The sequence below is a fragment of the Helianthus annuus genome, chromosome 13 (assembly GCF_002127325.2).
Source record: "Helianthus annuus cultivar XRQ/B chromosome 13, HanXRQr2.0-SUNRISE, whole genome shotgun sequence".
NCBI classification, from domain to species: domain Eukaryota; kingdom Viridiplantae; phylum Streptophyta; class Magnoliopsida; order Asterales; family Asteraceae; genus Helianthus; species Helianthus annuus.
In genome coordinates, this window is record NC_035445.2 from 158774916 (window position 1) to 158795432 (window position 20517).

The 20517-nt window shown below is 39.4% G+C and overlaps 2 protein-coding genes across 2 annotated transcripts; both read right to left on the minus strand.

The window, feature by feature from the left end:
* Positions 1–1033: 1033 nt before the first annotated feature.
* Positions 1034–14013, minus strand: LOC118485909 (putative disease resistance RPP13-like protein 1). Its single transcript, XM_035982427.1, has 3 exons — positions 13185–14013; positions 1185–1840; positions 1034–1099 (listed from the first exon to the last, which is right to left on the minus strand). The coding sequence occupies exons 1-3, from the start codon at positions 14011–14013 to the stop codon at positions 1034–1036; spliced, it is 1551 nt and encodes a 516-aa protein (XP_035838320.1).
* Positions 14014–14090: 77 nt separating this feature from the next.
* On the minus strand, positions 14091–16047 carry LOC110923178 (putative disease resistance RPP13-like protein 1). Its single transcript, XM_022167351.2, has one exon. It carries the CDS (start codon positions 16045–16047, stop codon positions 14368–14370), a length of 1680 nt encoding a protein of 559 aa, XP_022023043.1. The 3' UTR covers positions 14091–14367.
* Between the last annotated feature and the right edge of the window lie 4470 nt (positions 16048–20517).

The following is a 20517-nucleotide window of genomic DNA, read 5'->3' on the forward strand; positions in this document are numbered from 1 at the left end:
CGAGAGGGACCTTCAAAGTTGCTTTATCAAACCATAGACCAATATGGTATTATATTAAATGCAAGTCTTATTGAATTAAGAAAACTCTATTCGAAATACAATCTGCAGTTTGAACCATTACCAACAAAATAGAATCAGTCAACTGATTCTTTTATGCACAAATAACTAATAGGTATCGACAAAAAAAAAAAAAAAAAAAAAAAAAAAACAAAACAAAACAAAACAAAACGAAAAAGGAAAAAGGTAGCCAACATCATAATCTTCCAATCAAGCCTAACTTTTTGCTCCCTGCTGTAAATGTTTCCAGGCTGCAGCATCAAATCTGCCATGGATATAAAATCGGCAATGTCATATCACGACAAACAGAATTCAAGGGCTTCATGATTTCTACATATTCATACATTTGGAACTCTGCAATTGTGAGTCACTAGATGGGAAATATAAGTGTAAAAATGATTTTCAGATCTTGATTTACTAAATAAAGAAAGAAAGTGAAGATAACTCAAGAAACAAAAGTTACATGCTCTCTTTCCATCCAAAATAGACTCTAATAAAACTCAACTTAATGGATTGAATTAAGAAAACTCTATTAGAAATAGTATTCCATTCAAATGAAACCAAAGAGAAGCCATATGAATTTGATTAGCAGTAAGAATGATCAAAATCAAATCCTGTACAAATAATAACTTTTTAATCCATTAAACCCCATTAATTTTAAATGGGCTATTATGGGTTTAAAGTTAAGATTGAATATTACTCCTGGTAATATTAGTTGGCCTTATCAATACGAGGTAATATTGTTTGTTTAATAAAAAACAATTTTATTAATACGTTATAAAATTTAAAAATTATTAAAGGTAGAGGGAGAGGTACCTTCATAGTATGTGGATACAGGGGATATGGGAGATTTGGGGCCAGGAACTCCCCTTTTTACTGCATCTTTCTTTCAGAACTGGGCAATTAAACCTGATCTCTAATCTCAAGAGTGAAGGCAACAACGTTTCTGGTAGATTCATCATCTTAGTCACTTTCTTCAGATTAGGGCAAAAGCTAAAAGAGAGATGTTGGAGGGAAGTGAGGTGTTGGAGTCCCATTGAAACTGATTCCAAATTCTTAAATTCAGTTATTTGAAGAGAAGTAAGAGATGAAGGAAGAAGATGAGAAAACTGACTACAACCACTCACTCCATCTTCACCACCACCGTATATCTCTAGTTTCACAAGTGAGGTTGGAAAACTTTGTGGGCCCCACTCGGAGAAGGGCTTCTTCAACTTCTCAATTATTAAGAATTGCAGATTAGGAGGCCAAACCCAACCAGGTAAACAAGCATCCATTCTTCGACAATTTCTTATGCTCAGTTCCTTTAACGATGTCAAATTGTCACCAAGAAAGGAAACCTCCAATTTGGGACACTTGATTATTTCCAGTTTCTTTAACGATGTTAAAGTGTCTGGAAATGACTCAAGGTTTTCACAGTTGTGTATCATCAATTCAGTGAGGTGAACCAAGCAGTTCACTTCAATGATTGATTTCAGATTTCGCCAGCCACTTATCCATACATATTCAAGCATCGACATTCTGCTTCTGTTGTTTGTTTTTTGTCCTCCCCAACCCCTTTCTATTAGTTTCTGGCAATTATAGATTGTAAGTGACCTGAGCTTCTCCTGTCCTCCTTTTGGAAATGAGACAACTATCATTGAACTACAATGGTTAATAGTCAACTCCTCAATGCCATCTGGACAACTGCAACGCTCCATATTATTACAAGTAGACACACTCAATATTCTTAGAGATGTTAGGAGGTTGCTTCTACAATTATCCTCCTCCTCTTCCTTCTCTCCTATACTCACCAAATTATCACAATACCACACTACCAATTTCCTCAGCTTCACAAGAAACTTACTTGGATCTGCATCTGATTTCACCACGTACCTTATTTCTGTTGGTGCACTTGTGTCTGTACTTTGTCTGTATCCGGTCTGTATGTAACGATGTCCTGATTTGTGTTGTAAGTTGACCAAGTCAACCATCCTCCGGTTTGACTTGGACAACAGTTGAAAGATGCTCTGATCGAAGGATAGCCTCGAAGGATACACCTGATCCTTCGAGGTGATCGAAAGATATGGTTCGACCATGGTTCGACCATCAGACCTCGAAGGATGATCTTTCGAGGTCCATGCTGATCTTTCGTGTGAACTATGATCGATAGATGATCCTTCGGACCATCTATCAGATCCTTCGATCAAGACTTCATGGGCTGGGTATATATACCCATGCATGTGTTGAGTGTGAGTTAGTTCTGAAGTTCTGCCATTTGCACATCCGAGAGATAGAGAGTGTTGAGAGCATTCTGTCCAGAACTCACACACACACTTAGAGAGTTTATAGAACATTTCTGTAAACATTGAGCTTGTAACCGAACCCTCATTGCATTAATACAAGTTGTGTTAATCGGTGAACTTGTGTGTTTGTTTCTCTACTTGCTACTAACTCGGTTTGCTTGCTAGCTTGGATTCCGCACTCGCTAGTAGGTTTGTATAACAAGGTTTAGGTTCGTAATCCTCCGCGAAAAGGGACCTACAAGTGGTATCAGAGCCTCGCTCTTTACCTTGTTTAAAACCGGGTTTTTACAAGTTTTGGTGTGTTGAAACACTTGTTTTTGCACCTGTTTTTACCTAGTTTCTTGCACTTTCTTTGAGTAAAAACGTGTCTAAACTAACCGGGAGTGTTTAAAGTGGGGTTGGGTAACTTGAAAAATTGTTTTAAGTGATTTTGAATTTTCCGGCTATATTCCGGTTCAAAATTCCGGTGACTGGTGTTGAAGATAAGGTTGTCATTTTTGGAAAACTTTTTTGGCAAACTTTCAAAGTTGGTGGTGATAGGACAGCCTGCACATACCATCTTGCCGAAAGTTGACCTACCAACCTGTCACCTTTTCACCAACCTTTCACATCAGATTTGTTTGTGTCAGAAGTCTCGAAGGATATCTTTCGATATCGAAAGATCATCTTTCGATCAAGAAAGGGTCGAAAGATTACTATCCTTCGATTCATCTTTCAAAGTTTGAATTATATCCTTCGAGAAAGGAATCTTTTCGAAAGATTAGTGTCCGAAAGATTAGGATCCTTCGTATTGGTGAATCTTTCGAGATCTGTTGTTCGAAAGATAAGGATTTAACACGAAAGATAAGGATCTTTCAAAAGGGAATCTTTCGTGTTCTTGAGTCTTTCGAGATCATTGTTCGAGAGTCAACAGTAATCTTTCGAGTACTGTTGATCCTTCGAACAAGGTTATATCTTTCGATTGTGGTCAGTTTGTTGTTAACAAGTTTCTGTGATTTCAGATCCTTCGACCAGGATCCTTCGGCTGTGTATCTTTCGGATCATTCTTACTTAGCATTTATTTTGCTTTTATATCATGAATCCGAGTTGGTGGGGAAGTCCGGCTCCAGACAGTGGAAAATACATGAATACCAGTCAATCTCCATCATGGGCCGAATCTCCGGTATCTACATCCTCACAAACAAATGCCATTCCAGCTGGTCAATGGGCGTTTGTTTCAAATCAAACTCCGAGTATTCAAAGTCTTCTACTAAGCGAAAGTGAAACCGGAAGTTTAAACAGGCCTCCAAAGTTGATGCATCTTAATGAATATCCGGGATGGGTTGATCGTTTCCATACATACATTCTTGGTCAAAATACAGAGTTGTGGTTGCGGTTCACTACGGAATTCGATCAAACTATCGAGGTTGCTGCTTCTTCGACAGCTACTTTTGCCGATCTTCCTGATGATCAAAAGAAGACGTATGACTTAGAAAAGAAAGCATACGCTATTCTCACTCAAGCACTGAGCAAGGATATTTATCATCAGTTCGTCAGTTTCAAGACTACGAAGAAGCTGTGGGATGCATTGAAGACAAGAGGAGTAGGTAATGAAGCCACACGTCAACTACGACGAGATCTACTGAAGAAAGAATTCGATGGCTTCACATGTATGGATAAGGAGTCCTTGGGAGATATGACAAGCCGCTTCTATCATCTACTTACTGAGCTGACCAACTTTGAAGTCACAACGACTCCAACAGAGGTGGTAAAGAAGTTTGCCGATGCATTGCCTCCTCAATGGAATAACTTCCTGGAAATCTTGAAGTACAACGGAACGTTGAAAACCACAAATATCAACGATTTCGTGCAGCTTCTGGAGAACAAGGATCAGGAAGAAACGTTGAAGGCGAAGAGAGTTGCAGTGCCACAGAATCCAGAGATGTATTATGGCACCTCCACTACTTCATCTGCAAAAGCCGGTTCACATGCTCCACTTCAAACGGCGTTTGTCACAAGCACGGATATGTATGGCAATCCAGTGCAAGTTCCTGTAAAGCCGCCTCCAACCACAGATCTGTATGGAAATCCAATACAACCACCTCCTCCTCCTCCTGCTCAACAACCACAATATGCGTGTTATGGAGGAACATCATCTGCTGCAGGTCAACAATCAAAGTCAAATACAGTACAGCTCGACACGTCAAGCTTCTCTAAAATCAGTGTAGAAGTAGCTAAGGAACACATGGAGCTGCTTAACATTGTAGTGAGCGCGTACTGTGGGTTGATAGAAGGTCAGATTGGAAACATTAATCTGACACAAGAAGATTACAGGCAGATTGATAAGGAAGAGATGGACTTGATGGATATCAAGTGGGCCTTTGCGAGTGCTGTGAGAAGAGCAAAGGATTGGATGGAAAGTACTGGCAGAACCAGCTTGGAAAGTAAGCGAGACACCAAGTATGGGTTCGATAAACAAGCTGTTAAATGCTTCAACTGTGGTGAACGGGGCCACTTTAAAAGGGAATGTACAAAGCCAGCCCAGCACGGGAATCAAAATCCCTTCAGAAACCGAGGCAACCAGCAGAATCAGAACAGAAACACTGAGCGTTCATTGGTGCCTGCAAATAACCAAACAAACCGAGCACTTGCAGTTCAGGTGGATGAAGGTTGTGACTGGTCAATCCAGTTGGGTGGTGATGCTCCTGATGAAACAGCATGTTTTGCTCAAATCGTGAAAGAGTTGGTTCACACCAGTGGTAGAGAATCTTCTGCCAGTGGTGGTGAATCGTCTGAAGATGAAGACTCTTCTGGTTATAGCAGGAGTGCTGATGAAGAATCATCCAATTCTGGTGATGATTATGTGGGTGAGACATCGAATGCAGTAATCGATGCAGATATTGATGAACTCTTGGAGGAAGCTGCAACAGAAACTCAAAGAAGATCTATTCTGGTGGATCAAGCTGCTTATACTTCGTCTTCTCTCCATTCAGCCTTTATGGCTAATGTCGACGGTTCATCAAGTCAGGTATGTGTCGATGAACCCACTGCTGTTAATTGTGATGAATGTGCTAGGTTGCATGCTAGATGTGCTGAAATGGAGAAAAGTATGTCTGAGTTGCAAGGCAAACATGATGCTTTACAAGCTAGTTTGTTTGACTTGCAAGACAAACATACTACTGTGACTGAGAATTTGAGTGACTTGCAAAGTAAGCATGACGCTTTGCAAGAGAAATATGATGTGACATTCATCCACAATCAGAAATTGACTGTGGACCTCTCTAAATGCACAGAAGCCAACATGTTTTATGAAAACCATGAAAAAGAATTTAAGTCAGTAATTGAAACATTAAAGAAGGATAAAACTGAACTGACTAAAATGGTTTCAAGAAAACAAACTGATATCAATTTGTATATATCTCGCCTTGAGAGTATGCAAAAAGAGATAGCTTGTGTGAAAACCGAAAGTGATGCGATCAAACTCAAGCTAGACAGTTATTTGAGTTCTAGCTATGTGTTAGATCACATCATTGACGTTCAGAAGGAAAAGAGAGATGTCACATGCATAGGCTACAAGAAGTGTCCACCACCAGTGAGACATAATTATGATGCCATGCCTGATGAAGAGGACAGGGTTTTCTTTGAACCTTCTGTGCCTCTAGATGTTAAGGAGTTTGCTGCAGGACTCGGATACCAAAAGGAAGTATCCTCAGATTCAGATGTGTCAGCAGATACATTTGTGAGTGCTGAACAGAATCAAGATCCTCCAGTTGTGATTGAGGATGCTGATTCGTCTGATGATGAATCTGACGATACTGTCCCAGCAAAGTCTGATGCGGTAGCCAAAAATGAGGACATACCTCTTGAGAATCACATTCTATGTGATCCCCCTGTTCAACCCGCTAAGACTGTTGCAACTGAGTCCTCATCTGCAGAAGAGCCGGAGAGTGTGAATTTGCTGTACACTCTAGTTGGTGATGATAAAATTTACTCAGACAAAGATTTTCCCATTAAGAATGTTAATCAATCCTTAATCTGCAAAGTCTTTGAGAATTCGACGAGTAAGTTCTTGGGAAAGGCAGGACCTAAAGTTACAGTTACACAGTGTCTGCCTATTCCAAAAGCTGAAATCCGAAAACAATTTGGTAACAAGAAATCACCAACAGTGCCAACACAGCAAAATCACACCAAACCCAAAGGTAAAACACCGGCTCAAGCTAACAAGAAGCCGAACCAAAAGAAGAAGAAAAATGTTAACTTTGTGAAATCGACGGGAACAGACAAAATTGAAAAGTTTGAAAATCAATCTAACTTAGATTTTGTCAAGAAAGCTATTGTCGAGAAAAGAAATGAACCAAGCAGTTCAAAACCTAGTACCTCGGGTTCACAAAGTTCAACATCTTCGGCTAGACGATCACATGATTCTTCGGGGTTTGTTGAACGAAGATCATGTTTTGAGTGTGGAACCATTGGGCACATTATTAGAAACTGCCCATATCTTCATAAACAAAAAGGAAAGGTTGATGATCCCCGTGGCAAAACTGACCGTAAGCCAACTGTTTCCACAAAACAAGATCCCCGCCTTGTAAAAGAAAGGGAAAAGAAACAGACACGCCAACAGGTCAAAAAGATTGAAAAAGCGATTAAAACCGATGTGGTTCATAAACAATCTGTTGTTGTAAAACCAGAAAATTCTAAAACTTCAAATCATCAAGAAGTTAAAATTTTAAAGAAAAACACTGGTGAAACCAAACAGACTTGGAAACCTAAATCGGTTACTGAATCAGGGGGACCATCACAATTCACCAACCATCAAAGACAAGAAGTTATTGTCATTGATGAAAATGGAAGACCCAAGACCACAATGGCTTGGGTCCCCATCTCCAACTAATTCATTTGAGTTCATGTGCAGGGTGCTTCAGGAGGAACTATCAGTAGTCACTGGATTGTTGATAGTGGGGCATCCAGGCACATGACGGGCGACATGAAGCTTCTCTACGACGTTAAATCTATTAGAGGAGGTTATGTTGCTTTTGCTGGAGATAAAGGTGGATACATTACAGGTGAAGGAATGATATCTAACGGGATTGTCAGCTTTGACAAGATCAATTTTGTGCAACAACTTGATCACAATCTTCTTAGTGTTTCTCAAATTTGTGACAAGAAATTTTCAGTACACTTTGATGCTAATGGATGTTATGTGCTGAAACCCGGCTTCAAAATTCCAAAAGAGTGGATTCTCTTGTCGGCTCCAAGAATAAATGATTTGTACGTTCTTGACATGAGCCAAGCTATTACTACGTCTGCACAAGCAACTTGTTTCGTTTCAAAAGCCACAGAAAAAGACACTATCTCTTGGCACAGACGAATGGGTCACATTCACTTACGAAAAATGAATCATTTGGTTTCAAATGAATTGGTGAATGGTGTTCCCCTCAAAAATTTTCATCTTCAAGACGTCTGTGTTTCGTGCCAGAAAGGAAAACAAACAAAGAAGAAGCACCCTACAAAGAAGATCAACACAGTGGCAGTTCCTCTTGAGCGTTTGCACATGGATTTGTTCGGTCCTGTCAAGCACAAGAGTATTCGGGGTGATCAATACTGCCTCGTGGTTACTGATGATTATTCAAGATTTTCTTGGGTTGCGTTCATGGCACACAAGAGTGAAACCTTTGGCATTATCAAAAACTTGATCATTCAGATTGAGAATTTGTATAAGTTGAAGGTTAGGCGGATACGTAGCGACAATGGTACTGAATTTAAGAATCATTCCATGGCGGAGTTCTGCACTTCAAAGGGTATTCTTCATGAGTTTAGTGCAGCCTATACTCCTCAACAGAATGGTGTCGCTGAACGTAAGAACCGCACATTGATCGAGACTGCTAGGACAATGTTGGTAGAGTCACAGTTGCCCATTCCATTCTGGACTGAAGCTGTGGCCTCTGCATGTTACACATTGAACAGAGTCCTTACAGTCAAAAGGCACAACAAGACCTGCTTTGAGCTTCTTCAAAAACGGAAACCAGATTTGTCTTATCTAGAACCGTTTGGAGCTCCATGCACGATCATCGATCCTAATGGAAAGTTTGGGGCAAGAGCAATTGATGGATACTTTCTTGGGTATGCCACCCCTAACTTACGAGTCTGGAATCTAGAGACTAAAAGGGTCGAGGAATGGTCTGAGGTCAGAGTACAAAGGCACACCTTGCCAGTCAAAAATCCGGGTCAACCTTGGATGTTTGAGTATGATGACTTCTTCAATTCGATCAATGTTGAAGCCGTTGAAGAAAATGCTGCGGCTAGGATGTTTTTCGAGAGTGACAATGCAACAGTTTCACCGGTGGTTCGTCCAATTCTTGTTAATCAAGAACCATCTTCTTCGGTGAACAACAATACTCTCAACAATGAGGATTTTCATGATGCAAACGAATTGAACGAATCTTCAGAGGATGATGAATTTCTAGATGCAGATCAAGAAGCTCCTACAACAGCAGTTCATGGTACTTCAGAGGGTACTCCTCCAGTGGATACACATCGAACAGCTGAGACTACTGCATCATCTTCTTCGTCAATTCCGGGTCTTGAATTGGTTGTTGATCTTAATAACCTGGGTATAAATGTTCCAGTTCCAGATAATCCAGAAACAAGGATTCATAATACCCATCCTCAACAAAACATCATTGGAAATGTGCAAAGTGGCGTACAAACAAGAAACATGTTGCGAAACAACAACAATGCAGGCTTGTATGCAGCTATTCGAGAATCCGGGCAACAAAACGACTGGTCCTTCGCGTGTTATGTCTCACAAGAAGAACCAAGAACGTGGAAAGAAGCCTTGAAAGATAATGCTTGGGTTGAAGCAATGCAGGAAGAACTGCAACAATTCCAGAAGCTGGGTGTCTGGAAACTGGTAGAGAAACCTGCTGGATATAAGAAGATTGGTACCCGTTGGGTTTTCAAATGCAAAAAGGATGACCGCGGAGTTGTTATCCGAAACAAAGCACGTTTAGTCGTTCAAGGTTTTCGTCAGATTGAGGGGATCGACTACAACGAAGTCTATGCACCTGTTGCACGTCTCGAAGCAATTCGAATCTTTCTAGCCTATGCGTCCTTCAAAGGATTCAAGGTCTATCAGATGGACGTGAAAAGTGCATTTTTACACGGTGTGGTTGAAGAAGAGGTATACGTCGAACAGCCTCCAGGTTTTGAAGATCCTATCCATCCCGATCGGGTTTGGTTGCTAAACAAAGCTCTTTATGGTCTTCATCAAGCACCACGAGCTTGGTATGCAACCTTATCACACTATCTGCTGGAGAACGGTTTTCGTAGAGGTCTTATCGACTGTACTCTTTTCATCAAAGAACAAGATGGAGATCTTCTTCTGGTACAGGTATACGTTGATGACATTATTTTTGGTTCTACTAATGATGTCTTGTGTAGGGAATTCGAGCGCATTATGCAGGATAAATTCGAGATGAGTGCTATGGGGGAAATGACTTTCTTCTTGGGCCTACAAGTACAACAAACGGAGTCTGGGATATTCATCCATCAGACTAAATATGTTGGTGACATCTTGAGCCGGTTCCAGATGTCTGATGCAACGCCCATTGGTACCCCATTGCCAACTAATCACGGAATTACTCCAGACTTGAAGGGAGAAGCTGTTAGCCCTTCAATCTATCGCGCTATGATCGGATCTCTTATGTACCTCACAGCATCAAGGCCAGACATAATGTACCCAACGTGCCTGCTTGCCAGATATCAAGTTAACCCGAAGGCCTCACATCTTGCTGCTGTTAAAAGGATTTTTCGTTATTTGAAGGCGTACCCTGACACCGGTCTGTGGTACCCTAGGGATAATAACTTTGAATTGGTAGCTTTCAGTGATTCTGATTTTGGCGGATGCAAAATCGACGGCAAATCCACAACGGCTGGATGTCAGTTTTTAGGAAATCGCCTAGTCACATGGCAGTGCAAGAAGCAGACATGCGTCGCTACATCAACATGCGAAGCTGAATACATTGCTGCCTCAAGTTGTTGCTCCCAAGTTCTTTGGATCCAACAACAAATGCGGGACTACGGTTTTGAATTCCTAACTACTCCTATTTACGTTGATAATTCTGCTGCTTTAGATATCACTAGAAATCCTGTGCAGCATTCAAAGACCAAACACATCGAAATCAAATATCACTTCATACGTGATTGCTTTGAGAAAAGGCTAATCGATGTTGTTAAGGTCCACACCGATGACCAACGTGCCGACTTATTTACCAAAGCTTTTGACAAATCAAGATTTGACTTTTTATTATTGGTAAACGGCATTAAGGTCAAGCAAGAGTAAAACCAACATCGGAAAATCATTTTTGTAAATATCTTTGTGTGTTTTTAAATTTATCTTAGTTTATTGATTTTAGGGGGAGTAAATCCAAAAATCAGAAAATCCAAAAACATCGAAAAATTTCAAAAACACAAAAACAATAGAAAAACAAAAATGAGTTTCCTGGCGAGCAAAAGAGAAAATGATAGTACATCAGTGGTCTATCCAAACCTCTTTAAACCTTAAATGAAAAACGATAAGCAGCTCTATATAAGATGTATCGGTAGGCTCACAATCATTTTAAAGTGTGCAGGGTGATATAAATCTTAATCGACTGAAGACCAGGTGGGAACCATTCATTGGCATATGGTCTTAGTACCGAAATTTCGTTTGATAGATTGCCGAGGTTCTGAGATATTCGGTCTTTATGCTGCTTATCATCTGGGTATCATGGTTGTATCTTTTACCGAAAAATAACGGGGACGCAAGTCTAGATCTTCCATGATACTATACATACATGTACATATATACATACTGCATTCGACCTCAATAAGTGATAAACAATCACATGTCCAAATCAAATAAGTGATAAAATATCACATTTATCCGGGTGTCAAGTTCGTCTCTCTGCTGTACGGAAGTACTGACCTGTTCACGGACTTGCACCTGTGCCCTCATGCATACGAAAATCAAGTTCCTCCTCAATAAGTGATTATATCACAAAGGGCTTGTTTTCAATTCAAAATAAGTGAGTATCTCACAATTTATACGGTCAAACAGATGATAATCGGTATACTCACCGGTAAGATGAACTCTCGTGCATACCTTGATACGGGAATGTGTCGTGATGTGGATGAACACCGGTCGGTAAGTATAAATCATACATTAACGTATCCTCTAAACATGATTACATCTGATAAGTTGAGCTTAAGTGGACAACAATACCGATAATTGTTATAGGATGCTTATCTTAATGTTAACTAACTGAACAACAAGAGTGTTTTGGCATGACCGTACACTGATATGATTCTCTTACCCTCGAAACTCACAAAAAGAATGTCTGTATATATTTATGTACTGCTTAACTTTTATTATTTCTTTTAAACAGTTTCGTCGTTTGGTGCATATCAGCACGACATTAGCGGTGATGTCGTTTGATAACACTCAAAGGATTTTAAATTGTTGTCTTTTACTTTCAAAAATACCAAAAAGATTTTAGGAGTGTTTTAATATAAACTTTATAAAAGCCAAAAAGATTTTATTTCTGCTTTATTTTCGATCGTACGATGTTGGAGCTCAAGTCTTCGTTACCTGAAACCTGACTGAAAACCGAACTGACTAAATCTTCATAAACGGTCGAAATTTGCATGTTTTGAAAGTTAGAATTTAAAATTGATAAATTTATTAAACTTTCAAACTGTCGGACGGTGTTTGATTATGACATGGTCATTCGTGTGTCATTTGTTTATACTATTCCAAGCAGTTGTTCTCATTACGCGTTTAGATTTCTTGCATGTGCAGATTCTAAAGGCTAGGAGAACATGGTCGATGACAAGCTTTGGATTGAAGACACGACGAGAAGGCGCTCAAAAGATGAAGATGATCGAGTTGCCGCTGGCCATCATCAACACCACAAGGATCTCACTTCATAAAGTTAGAGTATTTCACGAGCATAACTCAAGGGGGAGCTTATGTTAAGGGGGAGTTTGTCAACACACTTCCTACATGATACGGGTAGTTTGTTGATACACTCTCTGCTTTCAAGACGTGAAGACTTTGAAGATCCTCCGACATTGAAGACTTGAAAGGACATCAGAGTTTTGATAACTCGAAGACCAAAGACCGTAGAAGTTCAAGACGAGTCTACAACCATAGAAGATAAAGACAAAGCTACAGCCAAGGGGGAGTTTGTTGGTGCACTTGTGTCTGTACTTTGTCTGTATCCGGTCTGTATGTAACGATGTCCTGATTTGTGTTGTAAGTTGACCAAGTCAACCATCCTCCGGTTTGACTTGGACAACAGTTGAAAGATGCTCTGATCGAAGGATAGCCTCGAAGGATACACCTGATCCTTCGAGGTGATCGAAAGATATGGTTCGACCATGGTTCGACCATCAGACCTCGAAGGATGATCTTTCGAGGTCCATGCTGATCTTTCGTGTGAACTATGATCGATAGATGATCCTTCGGACCATCTATCAGATCCTTCGATCAAGACTTCATGGGCTGGGTATATATACCCATGCATGTGTTGAGTGTGAGTTAGTTCTGAAGTTCTGCCATTTGCACATCCGAGAGATAGAGAGTGTTGAGAGCATTCTGTCCAGAACTCACACACACACTTAGAGAGTTTATAGAACATTTCTGTAAACATTGAGCTTGTAACCGAACCCTCATTGCATTAATACAAGTTGTGTTAATCGGTGAACTTGTGTGTTTGTTTCTCTACTTGCTACTAACTCGGTTTGCTTGCTAGCTTGGATTCCGCACTCGCTAGTAGGTTTGTATAACAAGGTTTAGGTTCGTAATCCTCCGCGAAAAGGGACCTACAATTTCCTTACAAAAATCTATGCTTAATTCTTCAACTCCCCCAAGATACTCCCACACCACATCATTAAGCCCTGAAATACCATTTATATCCAACTTGGTGACTGCTGAAGCTACTTCAACCAGACTTCTCAACACACCACTGTCACATTTATCTAATTTTAGATCACTTAATGAAGGCAGTGCTTCAAGTGTGACATCAACCAAATTAGGACAACGGTGTATTTGAAGCTTTTGCAAGCGTGGAAACGCAGCCCCTGACCATTTCTTCCACCCACACATATCATCAAAACTCAGAATTTCAAGCGAAGGAAATGCTTGACCAGTCCCAAATAACTCAAAACCCACAACTTCCACTCCATGTAAGCCTTTAATTAACAACTCTTTCAGTGACGGTAGTTGTCCTAGTGGCGGTATTGATGTACATCTCTTACACCCACTTATTGACACATGCTTCAAATGAAGAAACAACGGATCCCCAACCCACTTTGGAAACTCTGATCCCCCATATGACATAAGTTTGAGTTTTAATAACTTATCATGACAAGGCTTCAGCTCATTTAGGACCTCTTTTTCAAGCATGTCATTTCGAGAATCATTTAGCTCAAAACCCCATTCAAGCTCTAACTCACTAAGCCTCTTTTCTGAAAAGTTCGCCTCATGTGCATAAATTGCATTTTGCACTTTTTCCAAACCTACAACAGAAATTTTCTCATATAGATTCTCAAAGTCTTTAAGTTTGGCTATTTCAATTCCGCTTTCACTTTCGATATCAATTTTCGAGAGAGAAATTTGTAGGCTTTTCAACTTACCAATCTCTAGCAACATCTTAAACAAAAGCTTGGTGTCCCTAACGTCAAGATGTCGCAAGTTTTTAAGCTTTAGAAAATTGTTGGGCAACTTAGTTAATCTATCACAACCAAACAGGATCAATATTCGTAAATTAAAGAGATTGCAAACTTTCTCCGGTAAATGTGTGATACTAGTTCGAGATAGATTAAGATATCTCAAGTGCCTCAATGTACCAATGGACTCCGGTACCTCACTTATTTCAAAGTTGCTCAAACTTAGAACCCTTAGAAATGGTAACTCAGGAAGCAAGTCACTGATAATCTTATTGGATAAGTAGAAACTTCTCCAACTTTCTACCTCCCCAACAGATGTTGCCAAGAATGTCCTCAATTATATCGCTTCGGTGAATTCTTTGAATTTCTCGTAAGTTACATATTCTTCACGAACAAATGACAGATGGCGGTACTTCAACCTCTCCACACCAATATCCTTCTTTGTCTCACCGTCTAACCTTACAAAAAACTCACCAGCAACAGATGTTGCCAAGTCATTCATGAGGTCATGCATTATAAATAATGATTCATTATTCGGTGCAGGTTGAAAAAATGACCTTGACAACAACTCGCCAAAGTATTTGCGACCCATGCATTGTTCTTCTGTTGAACCATTTGGAGTTGCCTGCTGCAAGAACCCTTCTGCCATCCAAAGTAAAACCAGATCCTCCTTATCAAACAGGAAGTCCTTGGGAAACAATGAGCAGTATGCAAACAACCGCTTCAAAGGTGCAGAAAGATCATGGTAGCTCAATCTAAGGGCTAGGAGAATTCCATCTTCATCATTTAATCTCCATATCTCACTGTTTAACACTTCCTTCCAGTGCTCTACTTCGTCTTTTTTTGTTCTCAACAATCTACCAAGTGCTATTAAAGCTAATGGTAATCCTCCACATTTTTTCACAATACCTTCAGCATATGGTTTGAGCGACAAATGTGAATCAAAGTTATCTACCCCTAATGCATTTCGAGCAACTAAAGACAAGGCGTCATCATCTGAGAGGCTCTCCAGCTGCTTGTTTAGAGGATTGTAACCCAGTTTTTTAAGCAACTTATCCTTCCGAGTTGTTATGATGATCTTACTACCAGGATCACATGTATACAACGGTCTGACGAGGGTTTCCCAATCCTCATAACTTTCGCTCCATATGTCATCAAGTACCAACAGAAACTTTTTACCCTTTACGTGATCTTTAAGAGCTTCTTGAAGCCGATTAAAATCTGAAACTTCCTTGTTTGCCATAGATTGAAAGATCTCTTTGCTTATACGAACGGTATCAAACTCATCAGAGACACAAACCCATGCTTTTAGATCAAAGTGATCCTTGACCAGCTGTTCGTCATAGACAAGTCTAGCAAGAGTAGTTTTCCCAACCCCACCCATACCAATTATGGGAACAATGCTATAGTTTTGATCACATGGTTCATCAGCCGGTAACAATAGCTGTTGAACCAGTGCATCTTTATGAGCTTGGCGCCCAACAATACTAGATGGGTTGACAACAGAGGTTTGTAATCTTCGGTTATTATTAGTTCTTGGCCTAGTTTCCTCTTCCACTTTCAAACCAAGATTATCTAAACCAAGGTTATCTTTCTCCTTAACTAGATCTTGTAGTTTGGTGGAAATATCATCTAACTCGGCAATCATAGTTGTAGTCCGTGAGAAAGTTGTGCAACAAGTTGGGGTGATTAGCTTTCTTACCTTGCCGGTGATGCCTTCTGGCTGTTGCTTGAACTCAGGGTCCATAGCGTCGGTAGCCCAACCATCGAGGACGTCATCGATGTCATAAGCCAGATGCTGGAGATCATTCAGTCGCTGTTTCAGAGATGGATCAGTTATCTCCATCTGAGAAGCATGAGTAAGATAAAGTTGGATGGAGACTAATGATTTCTGCAATTTCTTGATCTCAGCATCAAGTCCCTTGTGGCGAGCAATGGTTTTCAAAGCTGCATCAGTCAGCCTCTCAAAGAGGACAGGGAGCTGCTGGAGGAGGGAAGAAAGCACGAGTTCAGCCATTGCTTGCTTGCTTACGGTGGTGAGATTGTAAATGAAAGGTATGAGGTTTGTGAAAGCTTGAGACTTGAGAGTGAAGAGTTGTAAGTGTAGATTACTCGTTCAGAAGATATATGGTCAAAGTTTGAAGTATTGTTTTGCACGCTCAGATCTGAGAACACCAATCAGCATCCTGTGGTGCTGTCTACCATGTCCTTTTAAGTATTTTAAAAAAGATGATTTTGGACTTTTGTTTAGTTTGATTCATTTGTTAAGGGGCAGAATTTTGTGTTTAGCAGGGTAGGGTTTGCTATTCAGAAAGGGGTAGCGGCACAGCATGTTGCTCGTCTACCTACCATTAGTTTGTAATCGTATTGAGTTTGTTCAATTGTAGGAATAATGGTCTTATTGGATTTGTTTATGTCTTGATTTGCAAAAAATACTTAAACCAAGATAGTAATCTGACATAAACCTTTATAAATGGAGTGAAGACATTTATTTATTATTATAAAACAAACAATCCTTAAATAATAAAAAAATTATTTCAAATATATACTCATCTATTATAGATAAATGAACACCAATAATTGATCTCTTTTCTTTAGTATCTGCACTAAACTGTTGGTTCAGGCGGCCCTGGTACGTTAACACACACTAGAACCCAAACAGGTTCTACTCTTATTTGAACGATTACAAAGAAAGATAATGAGCTGCTTAATTAAAAACCAAAATGCTGCTACTTGGATATTTATACTTCTTTATTGAATAGGAGCATGCTAAATAAACTAGGTCCACGTATCCTTTTAATCAGCAACAAATTCTAAATATATATGATGTTATGAAGACGTGAGTTGTGTTTAGTGGTTCTGACATTCATTCAGGTGTATGGTCAAAGTTTCAAGCATCGTTTTGCACACTCAGATCTCATATCACCAATCAGCATCCAGAGGCGGTGCCTACACTGTCCCCTATACCTTTTAATAAAATGATTCTGGACTTTTGTTTGGCGGTTTGATTCATTTGTTTATAACTTGATTTGCACAAAAAATTAAACCGAGACCCTTAAATAAATGGAGAGAAGACATATATAAAACAATCGTGTAAAAAAAATAACTATTCCTTCAATTAATAATATTTTACCCATCTTTTCTTTTAAAAAATACCCATCTATTATTGATTGATAAATCAACACCAATAACTGATGTCTTTTCTTTGGTATTTAGGATAAATCATAGAACTAACTAAATATATGTTTAGAAGGTATCGGGACGCTGCAGTATACACAAATATAGGTACCAATGGGTGTAATTTAGGTGCAGAATTACAATACAACAGAAAAACACATACAAAGATAAAATAATAAGATGTTTGCATGGGAATAAAAATGAGAAGAAATACGAACCTTGGGATTGGGGGTTTGTGGACCATCAACCAAAACCTATCACTGTCTCCTTGGCTCACCCTTCTGTGGTGGAGGGTCTATGGGTTATTCGGTGCGTACAAACAAACACCGGCGTCGTGATGGGTTCTTTATCGATTTACAGAGTGGGTCACAGTGGTGAGGAATACAATTAGGTAGAAGCGTGTATATGCATCAATTTAGGTAATTTGCAAAAATATTTTTACATCGTTCTTACATACAGACCCTATTTGCAAAAAAAAAAAAAAGAAAATAGAACCAGCCATTTCAGTCTTTGTGGTTGTCGATTGGAATAAATAACAACTCTGCCATTACCTCAACATTACAGAAGGGGTGAAATGGCCTTAATACCCCAGGGACCAAGAGTGCTAACATGGGCGGAGGTATAAAACTGCCAATTTGTTCACTTTCTTTTAAGTAAAGGTGAAATGACCTTAATACCCCAAGGACCAAATTGAACCGAGTTGGAAGCATCTGGATCCACAGGACGTTGTTACGATCACAACCAATAAAATTCTTAGCCTACAAGATACTGAAATTTTTATGATGCAAGACTTCTGGGTCGACATCGCCATCAAAACCCTCCACCTATTTTGTATAACTGTAAATAAATATCATTTATTCATCACACCCATTCATCGAAGATGATACGAAGAGAAGAAGATGAACTGGGGATCTGGATGAATAATTATTGGTTTTAATAATAGTAATAATACAAAAGACACAATTACCCTTTGAAATTGAGTTGAAAACACACCTTTGCCCCGGTCAACTAAGCACTGACTGACATATTTTGTAAGGAGGGATGTTATTGATTCCAATCGACAACTACAGGGATTGGAATGGCTGTTTTCTTCGAATAGGGTTTGTATGTGAGAACGGATGTAAACTACATGGACGGAAATTGTAATAGACTCTTGTATTTAATAAAGAACTAGAATTACGACCCGCCGCAATGCGGCGGGGATTCTTTAGTTATAACTAAGTCGATTTAAGACGCGAACGTTATGTTGAACCTGTCAAACGGGAAAAAATAGACGATGTAAAAACGTTCACCCACACACGCACGTTGCGTCGTGTTAACTCGTAAAATTTAGAACGAAACGTAAAAACGTTAAACCAAAGACGCATGTTGCGATGTGTTAAGTCACAAAATTTAGAACGAAGCATAAAAAAAAAATTTGCGGAAAACGAAAATTATAAAGGAACAAAGCTGAAAGTAAAAAAAAGTTATGAGTATAGATTGCAAAAGATAAAAAGTTTTGTGTTAAAAGAAAAAAAACAAATAGTTTTGAGTTAAAAGTAATTTATGAAATACTTTTGGTGAAAAGTAAAAAAAATCAATTTTTTTTTAAAAACCCCCAAAGCCAAGGTTACAACAACCATATGAATAACCATTTTTTGTTTGAAAACCCCCCAAAGCCAAGATTACCACACATAAGTAAAAAAATCAAAGTGGTTAAATCGCAAAAGATAAAAACTTTTGAATTAGAAGTGAAAATGTAGGTCCCTTTTCGCGGAGGATAACGAACCTAAACCTTGTTATACAAACCTACTAGCGAGTGCGGAATCCAAGCTAGTAAGCAAACCGGGATGAAGCAAGTAGAGAAACAAACACACAAGAGTTCACCGATTAACACCACTGTATTAATACGTATGAAGGTTCCGGTTACAAGCTCAATGTTTACAAACAGTTTGCAAACTCTGAAAGTGTGTGTGTGTGAGAGTTTCGGACAGAATGCTCTCAACTCTCTAACTTTCTGTCTGTGTGCATCTATCTTTCACACTACACTGCATGGGTATATATATACCCAGCCCATGATGTCTGGTCGAAGGATCCGATAGATGGTCCGAAGTATCATCTTTCGGGGACAAGTCACTCGAAGGATGAGCAGGGACCTCGAAGGATGATCCTTCGAGGTCTAGCATTCGAAGCATATCTTTCGAGCACCTCGAAGGATCAACAGTATCCTTCGAGGCTATCCTTCGATACAGGCAAACACATTACAACTTATTGGCCAAGTCAAACTAGGAGGATAGTTGACTTGGTCAACTTAGTACATCGTTTACATACAGACCGAATACAGACAAAGTACAGACACAAGTGCACCAACAAACTCCCCCTTGGCTGTAGCTTTGTCTTTATCTTCTATAGTTGTAGACTCGTCTCGAACTTCGACGGTCTTTGGTCTTCGAGTTCCCAAAACTCTGATGTCCTTTCAAGTCTTCATTGTCGGAGGATCTTCAAAGTCTTCAAGTCTTGAAAGCAGAGAGTGTATAAACAAACTACCCGTATCATGTAGGAAGTGTGTTGACAAACTCCCCCTTAACATAAGCTCCTCCTTGAGTTATGCTCTTGAAAAGACTTTATCTTTATGAAGTGAGATCCTTGTGGTGTTGATGATGGCCAGCGGCAACTCGATCATCTTCATCTTTTGAGCGCCTTCTCGTCGTGTATTCATTCCATAGCTTGTCATCGACCATGTTCTCCTAGCCTTTAGAATCTGCACATGCAAGAAATCTAAACGCGTAATGAGAACAACCGCTTGGAATAAAGTATAAACAAATGACACACGAATGACCATGTCACAAACAAACACCGTCCGACAGTTTGAAAGTTTAATAAATTTTTCAATTTTAGTCTTTAACTTTCAAAACATGCAAATTTTGACCGTTTATGAAGATTTAGTCAGTTCGGTTTTCAGTCAGGTTTCAGGTAACGAAGACTCGAGCTCCAACATCATACGATCGAAAATAAAGTAGAAAGAAAATCTTTTTGGCTTTTATAAAGTTTATATTAAAACACGCCTAAAATCTTTTTGGTATTTTTGAAATTAAAAGACGACAATTTAAAATCCTTTGAGTGTTATCAAACGACATCACCGCTAATGTCGTGCTGATATGCACCAAACGACGAAACTGTTTAAAAGAAGACAATAAAAGTTAAGCAGTAAATAAATATATACAGACATTCTTTTTGTGAGTTTCGAGGGTAAGAGAATCATATCAGTGTACGGTCATGCCAAAACACTCTTGTTGTTCAGTTAGTTAACATTAAGATAAGCATCCTATAA